General features: G+C 44.8%; 1 protein-coding gene across 1 annotated transcript; it reads left to right on the top strand.

The window, feature by feature from the left end:
- Positions 1–2,292: 2,292 nt before the first annotated feature.
- Positions 2,293–7,956, top strand: LOC136543704 (uncharacterized). Its single transcript, XM_066536081.1, has 6 exons — positions 2,293–2,587; positions 2,910–3,056; positions 4,602–4,750; positions 5,020–5,218; positions 5,327–5,743; positions 7,454–7,956. Exons 1-6 carry the CDS (start codon positions 2,293–2,295, stop codon positions 7,954–7,956), a joined length of 1,710 nt encoding a protein of 569 aa, XP_066392178.1.
- The last annotated feature ends 1,253 nt before the right edge of the window (positions 7,957–9,209 follow it).

Genomic DNA, 9,209 nt, shown 5'->3' with positions numbered 1-9,209 from the left:
TATGGCTATCCTCACTCAACAAGACATCTTTTTTAGTCAAAACATATTAGTATTGAGCAAAATGTGCTAATAATAAGCAATAAGCCTTTCTTGGTTTTTACTAGAGCATGGTATTGGGGTTTATGATATTGGGGCTAGCTTGTTTTGGATAACACCTTAGAAAGTTGCCTGGTCTAGGCAATATCTCAAACGTCAGATTTTTGTTGCATGCATGTGGTTGAATATAGCTACCTGGTTTTGACAACTTTTCTAGGACTTCAACCAAATAGACCCCCAATATGCACAAATCACTCTTTCTTCTTTTGTGTATATAATAATAAGAGCAGATACCCAACCTCACTATCACACGTCAGAATAGGATCAAAGGGTAGAGATTAAATCATGACACAACAGCCTGTTCGTTTTGGCTGAAACGATCGTGGATTATAAGCCAGAAGTACTGCTGACTGGTTTGGTGTGAGAGAAAAATACGGTTTCAGCTTATAATCCACGATCGTATAAGCCGAAACGAACAGGCTGCAAGTTTGGGAGATGCCTATAAGCTCATAGAATGCGCTCTTGTAGGCCCTGTTTGGTAAAACTATGGGGAGAAGCGATTCCCTGAGATTTTGCACAAATAAAGAAAAAACACTCTCAAAATAAGTTGGTCTGATCCAATTTCTATGTTTTAGTTAAAAAAATAGGAGCTATGGGAGAAACTTTTCTAGAGAAAAGTTGCAAAAAGAAAGCATCTCATTTAGTTTCTAATTTCAGCTAATTTAGGCCACATACAGTTTACAAGATGTACCAAACAGGCCCACGATCTCATCACACAAATGGTAGATCTCTCCTTCTTCTTTTGAGTATATTATTACATATATTGCATACATCCTTGTAAAAGTGTAAAACACAAAACGGGACAAACTAGGATATACTTCCTCCAATCTCAATTGTAAGAGCTTGTTTGGATTCTCAGGTCTAAAGTTTAGATGACTAAAGTTGATGAGGATTACAACTTTATACCACTTTAGCTCACCTGTGTGGTCTAAAGTTTTGGGACATGGTGTAAACTTTACACACCACTTTGGACCTCCTGTTTGGAGCCACATGAGCTAAATTGGTCTGAAGTTTAGTGAATAAAACTTTAATCCATGGGATCAAGCAGGGCCTTAGTCGTGTGACTTACAGTCTGATGATGAACAAAACTAAAATGAGTTATAATTTAGAGTGCAGGCAGTTGGTTACCACCAGAGCTGCACATGTCAGTGGTTTACCATCGAAGAACCATCTCACTTGTAGCGCTGCAAGTAGTCCACCAGCTCATTGACGTACTGCTCCTGCCTCACCCTGTCCCCGACAACCTTATGCAGCTCCGTGGTGCTGCGTGAGAGCGCCTCGCTGTTGCATGTAACCCAGAGTACACTAAGTCAACCAGCCAAGCAGTGATGTGTCAGATGTTGTGCCAAGGCGGGAACATGAGTTCAAAAGCCAGTGGTGGAGGAGCGGTGACCGCGCTCACGCACGATGTGTCCTCTGCAGTTATCTTCTCGTGTGTGTTTGCCTCTGTGTAGGTAGTTGTTTATCTCAAGGTTGTGTTTTGTAAATGCTGCTGGTATAAGTAGCTTGTGTTAGCGTCATTTGGAACTGCTTAGACCATTTGTAATCGTCATGTACTGATCACACAAATCTGAGGAAAATAGCTCCGTCGGTGCTTTGTTGACAGTTGCTAAAACCTGTGTTCTTCAGTTTTTCAGTGCATTTTACATTTGCGTCAAATCCGGTTAGGATTAGCCAGCGTCAAAGCGTGTGATCTGTGATCCTAATTCCAACATTTGGTATCAGAGCCATAGATCACGTGATCATGCATCCACAATCTCACCGAGAGTTCATCCATGTCGACATCGGGTGGTGGTGACGGAGGTCGGGGAGATGGCAGCCAAGGGCACCATCAAGTGTTCCCAACACTGACAGGTGACTAACTTCATCAGCTGGAGTATCTAGGTGCAGGCGATCATGGAGGAGCAGGGATGGTGGAGCCACCAGAGGGGACATCGGCGGACAGACAGACGGAGGCGGCAGCGAGCAAGGACAAGAAGGTGCGGGCACATCTGTTTCAGTGCCTGTCCGATGACTTGTTGATGCAAGTTGCGAAGAAGAAATCAGGGAAGGAGCTGCGGGACTCCCTGAAAGGCCCGATTCGTGGGTGCAGATCGTGTGCGAGATGCACGGTTGCAAACACTAAAGGCAGAATTCGACGCATTGAAGATGAAGGAAGAGGAGACAATCGATCAGTTTGCTGCGAAGTTGACAGCGATGTCGGTGAGGTACAACAACCTTGGTAGGACGTTGGAGGATGCGGCGCTGGTGAAGAAGTTATTCGAGACCATGCCCGATCGATTCCTAAATGTCATGGCCGGGATCGAACAGTTCTTCGATCTGAAGTCGGTGGCGTTCGACGAAGTAGTGGGCAGATTGAAGGCGTTTGAGGAGGGGATGAAGCGGGGAGCCAGATCCGTGACGAGCAACAGTAGCGGTCAGTTGCTGTTGACCCAGGTGGAGTGGGAAGCCAAATACAAGGGGTCTAGAGGAGGTGATTCTTCAGAGAGAGGTAGTGGTAGGTGGTCCGAGGTCACGGTCGTGGCCGTGGCAAGGGTCGGGGTGGCTAAGGTGATTCATCTGGGAAAGATGGAGCAGGAGGCACCAGAGACAAAAGCCACATTAAGTGTTTCAAGTGTCACAAAACTAGGCATTATGCAAATATGTGTCCAGAAGCCAAGAAGCAAGATGAGGCACACCATGCTCATGTAGATGAGGGCAAGGAGCCACAAGCACTCAGTGCTTGCAGAAACTGAGGAAGTAGGTTTCAGGAGGCAAAGAGGAGAGTGTGTTTCTACATGAGAAAAGAGTGTTGCCTGAGTTGCATCTGACAGGTGACAGTGAGTCATCAAGAGATCTATGGTATCTTGACAATGGTGCTAGCTACCATATGACAGGTGATCTAGAGATGCTCGAGACTCTTGATGAAGAAATCACTGGAAAAGTGAAATTTGGAGATGGCTCTACTGTTGAGATCAAAGGTAAAGGTACAATCTTGTTCCAATGCAAATCTAGTGATCAGTGGGCTTTGACTGAGGTGTTTTTCATACCAAAACTTCATAGCAATTTGATAAGCCTAGGTCAACTGACAGAAATTGGACACAAAATTGTACTTGATGATGATGTTTTAGAGGTATTTGACAAAAACCCTTTTAGATTGATCATGAAGGTAGAGAGAACTCTGAATAGATTGTATAAGATTGAGTTGGATGTAGCTGCACCAGTTTGTTTTCTTGCTTGTGTCAGTGATGAAGCCTAGCTTTGGCATGGAAGATTGGGTCATACAAATTTCCATTCACTAAAATTGTTGTCTGACAAGAAAATGGCAGAAGGCGTGCTAGCTATTTCACATCCTGATCAGCTATGTAGAGCTTATTTGTCTGCTAAACAAACTAGATGCTCCTATCCAAAAGTGGCTAACTAGAGGGCATAGAAGAAATTGGAGTTGGTCCATGTTGATTTGTGTGGTCCAATTTCACCATCAACAGCAGGAGGAAATAGGTATTTCATGTTGTTGATTGATGACTACACTAGGTGGAGTTATGTGTATGTGTTGAAGACCAAGGATCAAGCTCTTGATGCTTTTATGAAATTCAAGGCTGAGGCTGAGAATGTGATTGGTGAAAAGATCAAGGCTCTAAGGTCTAACAGTGGTGGAGAATTCATTGCAGGCACATTCAATGAAGTGTGTGAGAGGGCTAGGATTCAGAGGCACTTTACTGCACCATACTCCCACAGCAAAATGGTGTGGTTGAAAGAAAGAATAGAACAGTGATGGAGATGGCAAGATCACTGTTAAAGAGCATGAATGTTCCTTGAAAGCTTTGGGGTGAAGCAGTGAGACATTTTGTGTATCTGTTGAACAGGTTGCCTACTAAGGCCATGAGTGAGAAGACACCTTTTGAAGTTTAGTGGGGAAGGAAACCAAATTTGGGTTATCTAAAGGTGTTTGGATGTACTGCTCATGTCAGAACAGTAGGTCCTCATCTAAAAAAGCTAGAAGATAGGAGTAGACCAATGGTCTATTTAGGTGTTGATGAGGGGTGCAAGGCACATAGGCTGCTTGATGTAATTAACTAACAAAATTGTTGTTAGTAGAGATATCATTTGCGAAGAAGCAATGCCTTGGGATTGGTCCAAGAATTCTATTGAGGATGTATCAACTGAATTTGTTGTTGAGAATGAGCTTAGGAGTTGGAGTTAGGGTGTGGGAGGAATGATTGGTGGAGAAGATGCTCACTAGACAGTTCCTGAGTCAGGGGGAGCATCGAGTTCTTCAGGTTCAGGAACACCAACTGATTCAACTATCCACAGCAACATATTGCCAGATCAGCTATAGTCCTCATGAGCAGTAGCAGATGTTGGGGCAGATGTGATGACTCCAGTCTCAATAGGTGGACAGCCAGCCAGTGCAGCATCAGGTCATGGCTATGGACAACACTCAAATAGTCTATTGCCAGATAGTGAACAGTATGATGAGAGTCCTATCAGATTTAGGAATCTAAATGATATATATGAAATGACAGAAGAGATAGAGCTTGACTCTGATACTGAGGCCTTATTAGCAGTTATGGAAGAGCCTACTTGCTATAAGGATGCTGCTGGTGATGAGAATTGGGAGGCAACAATGAGGAGTGAATTGCAGTCCATCTCAAAGAATAGAACTTGGGAGTTGGTTAGTTACCACAAGGTCAGAGACCTATTGGGCTAAAATGGGTGTTCAAATTGAAAAGAAATGCTGATGGAGAGGTGATCAAGCATAAGGCAAGATTGGTGGCAAAAGGGTATGTACAAAAATAAGGGGTTGATTTTGAAGAAGTTTTTGCACCAGTTGCTAGGCTTGATACAATTAGAATGATTCTAGCAATAGCTGCCAATAGAGGATGGCAGGTACATCACTTAGATGTGAAAACTGCATTCCTAAATGGTGACCTTGTGGAAGAGGTTTATGTTTCCCAACCTAAAGGCTTTGAAGTCAAAGGGAAGGAGAAGCATGTACTGAAGCTCAGCAAGGCTTTGTATGGGCTTAGGCAGGCTCCAAGGGCCTGGAACATCAAACTTGATAAGAGTCTGAGATTCACCAAGTGTGCTAGTGAGCCAGCTGCCTACACTAGGGGAATAGGGAAGGATGCAGTGGTCCTAGGTGTGTATGTTGATGATCTGATTGTGACAGGGAGTAATCCAGCTAAAATGACAACTTAATTTGAGATGAGTGACTTGGGGTTACTATCATTCTATCTGGGTATTAAAGTTGATCAGCAGCAAGATTTTATTGCAATCAAGCAATCAAGCTATGCTAGAAAGATTTTGAATCAGTTTGGTGTGGGTGACTGCAACCCAACCAAAATTCCAATGATTCCAAGAATCAAGCTTCACCAGGATAAAGGTGGTAAACCTGTTAATGGAACTGAATACAGAAAGATGATTGGGTGCTTGAGGTATTTGTTACATATAAGACCTAATCTTGCATACTCAGTTGGGATGGCTAGCAGGTTTATGGAGAAGCCTACTGTCATGCATCTGCAGGCAGTGAAGCAAATATTGAGGTATCTCAAAGGTACAGTGGACATGGGACTTGTTTACACTCAAGCTGGTGGTGAAGAAGTGTTGGTGGGCTACACTGACAGTGATTTGTCTGGTGATTTGGTTGGAAGGAGGAGCACTGGAGGTATGGCCTTCTATCTGAATGGCAATCTAATTACTTGGTGCTCCTAGAAGTAGAAAACTGTGGCATTGTCATCATGTGAGTCAGAGTTTATGGCAGCAACAGCAGCAGCTATGTAGGCCATTTGGCTCAGGAACTTGTTGAGTGAAGTGACATCAACAAAGACAAAGGTGGTGGCATTGTTTGTGGACAACAATTCTGCAATTGAAGAATCCTGTTTTTCATGGAAGAAGCAAACACATTGATACAAGGTACCATTTTATCAGAGAGTGCAATGAAAGAGGTCAGATTGTTGCCAAGAGAGTTGGGACCGGAGAGCAGAAAGTAGATTCAATGACTAAAGCTCTTGCAGCCGGGAGTCTGATGGTGATGAGGCATATAATCGGTGTCAGGGATCTTAGTGTACTGTAGGGTTAAGGGGGAGAATGTTGCATGTAACCCAGAGTACACTAAGCCAACCAGTCAAGCTGTGACGTATCAGGTGTTGTGCCAAGGCGGGAACGTGAGCTCAAAAGCCAGTGGTGGAGGAGCGGTGACCGCACTCACGCACTATGTGTCTTCTGCAGTTATCTTCTCTCTGTGTGTTTGCCTCTGTGTAGGCAGTTGTTTATCTCAGGGTTGTGTTTTGTAAATGTTGCTGGTATAAGTATCTTGTGTTAGCGTCATTTGGAACTGCTTAGACCATTTGTAATCGTCATGTACTGATCACACAAATATGAGAAAAATAGCTCTGTCAGCGCTTTGTTGACAGTTGCTGAAACATGTGTTCTTCAGTTTTTCAGTGCATTTTACATTTGCGTCGAATCCGGTTAGGATTAGCCAGTGTCAAAGCGTGTGATCTGTGATCCTAAATCCAACACTCGCCCTCCTCATTCCATCATCACCCGCCGCACAGCCACCGTGACGTCGACTGCGCGGAATGACCCATTGTCGTCGTTCTTGGGCACCTCGACTTCGCCCCCCCCCCCCCACGCCGCCACCTCCCGGGCGATGAGGCCCTAGTCGGACACAAACGGTAGCATCACCAGAGGGCGCTCGAATCGGAAGAGGCCCTCCACGGTGGAGCCCCAGCCGCAGTGCGTCAGGAAAGTGGCCACGGCGCCGTACGCGAGCTCGCGCACCTGTAGCAACCAGCGCCCCGCGACACGCTGCTTGAACCCGCCGGGGAGCAGCAGCGCGCCGGAGTGGTCGCTTGCGCTCGGTGGCCAGAGAGCCTAGAGGAAGCGCTCCCCAGAGAGCTCCAGCCCGTGCGCGAGCTCTCGGACGTGGTCCGCCGTCACGGGCGCCTCGCTCCCCAGCGCCTATGGATGGCAACGGGGCAGATTGGATCGGGTGGACTTGATGATGATGTTTTAGAGGTATTTGAGAAAAACCCCTTTAGATTGATCATGAAGGTAGAGAGAACTCCGAATAGATTGTATAAGATTGAGTTGGATGTAGCTGCACCAGTTTGTTTTCTTGCAAGTGTCAGTGAAGAAGCTTGGCTTTGGCATGGAAGATTGGGTCATACAAATTTCCATTCACTAAAATTATTGTCTGACAAGAAAATGGCAAAAGGGGTGCCAGCTATTTCACATCCTGATCAGCTGTGTAGAGCTTGTTTGTCTGCTAAACAAACTAGATGTTCCTATCCAAAGGTGGCTAACTGGAGGGCACAGAAGAAATTGGAGTTGGTTCACGTTGATCTTTGTGATCCAATTTCACCATCAACAGCAGGAGGAAATAGGTATTTCATGTTGTTGATCGATGACTACACTAGGTGGAGTTATGTGTATGTGTTGAAGACCAAGGATCAAGCTCTTGATGCTTTTGTGAAATTCAAGGCTGAGGCTGAGAATGTGACTGGTGAAAAGATCAAAACTCTGAGGTCTGACAGAGGTGGAGAATTCATTGCAGGCACATTCAATGAAGTGTGTGAGAGGGCTGGGATTCAGAGGCATTTTACTGCACCATATTCTCCACAGCAAAATGGTGTGGTTGAAAGAAAGAATAGAACAGTGATGGAGATGGCAAGATCACTTTTAAAGAGCATGAATGTTCCTGGAAAGCTTTGGGGTGAAGCAGTGAGACATTCTGTGTATCTGTTGAACAGATTGCCTACTAAGGCCATGAGTGAGAAGACACCTTTTGAAGTTTGGTGGGGAAGGAAACCAAATTTGGGTTATCTAAAGGTGTTTGGGTGTACTGCTCATGTTAGAACAGCAGTCCTCATCTAAAAAAGCTAGAAGACAGGAGTAGACCAATGGTCTATTTAGGTGTTGATGAGGGGTGCAAGGCACACAGGCTGCTTGATGTAATTAATAACAAAATTGTTGTTAGTAGAGATATCATTTGTGAAGAAGCAATGCCTTGGGATTGGTCCAAGATTTCTGTTGAGGATGTATCAACTGAATTTGTTGTTGAGAATGAGCTTAGGAGTTGGAGTCATGGTGTGGGAGGAATGATTGGTGGAGAAGATGCTCAGCAGACAGTTCCTAAGTCAGGGGGAGCATTGGGTTCTTCAGGTTCAGGAACTCCAATTGTTTCAGCTGTCCACAGCAACACATTGCCAGATCAGCTATAGTCCTCAGGAGCAGTAGCAGATATTGGGGTAGATGTGGTGACTCCAGTCTCAACAGGTGGACAGCCAGCTAGTGCAGCATCAGGTCATGGTTATGGACAGCACTCAAATAGTCTATTGCCGGATAGTGAATAGTATGATGAGACTCCTACCAGATTTAGGAATCTGAATGAGATATATGAAATGACAGAAGAGATAGAGCTTGACTTTGATGTTGAGGCCTTATTAGTAGTTATGGAAGAGCCTACTTGCTATAAGGATGCTACTGGTGATGAGAATTGGGAAACAACAATGAGGAGTGAGTTGCAGTCCGTCTCAAAGAATAGAACTTGGGAGTTGGTTAAGCTACCACAAGGACAGAGACCTATTGGGCTAAAATGGGTGTTCAAATTGAAAAGAAAAGCTGATGGAGAGGTGATCAAGCATAAGGCAAGGCTGGTGGCAAAAGGGTATGTACAAAAACAAGGAGTTGATTTTGAAGAAGTTTTTGCCCCAGTTGCTAGGCTTGACATAGTCAGAATGATTCTAGCTATAGCTGCCAATAGAGGATGGCAGGTACATCACTTGGATGTGAAAACTGCATTCTTGAATGGTGACCTTGAGGAAGAGGTTTATGTCTCCCAACCTGAAGGTTTTGAAGTCAAAGGGAAGGAGAAGCATGTACTGAAGCTCAGCAAGGCTTTGTATGGGCTTAGGCGGGCTCCAAGGGCCTAGAATATCAAGCTTGATAAGAGTCTGAAGAGTCTGAGATTCACCAACTGTGCTAGTGAGCCAGCTGTCTACACTAGGGGAACAGGGAAGGATGCAGTGGTCCTAGGTGTGTATGTTGATGATCTGATTGTGACAGGGAGTAATCCAGCTGAGATCTCGAAGTTCAAGTAAGAAATGACAACTCAATTTGAGATGAGT

This window comes from Miscanthus floridulus, chromosome 3, assembly GCF_019320115.1.
Source record: "Miscanthus floridulus cultivar M001 chromosome 3, ASM1932011v1, whole genome shotgun sequence".
Lineage (NCBI taxonomy): Eukaryota > Viridiplantae > Streptophyta > Magnoliopsida > Poales > Poaceae > Miscanthus > Miscanthus floridulus.
This window is presented reverse-complemented; position numbering and strand designations above follow the sequence as displayed.

Coding starts and splice junctions, on each gene's coding strand:
- LOC136543704 (XM_066536081.1), top strand. CDS start 2,293: ATGTCGGTGAGGTACAACAACCTTGGTAGGACGTTGGAGGATGCGGCG. Junction 2,588..2,909: donor AGGTGATTCTTCAGAGAGAG/GTAGTGGTAGGT, acceptor TGCATCTGACAG/GTGACAGTGAGTCATCAAGA. Junction 3,057..4,601: donor CTCTACTGTTGAGATCAAAG/GTAAAGGTACAA, acceptor ATGAAATGACAG/AAGAGATAGAGCTTGACTCT.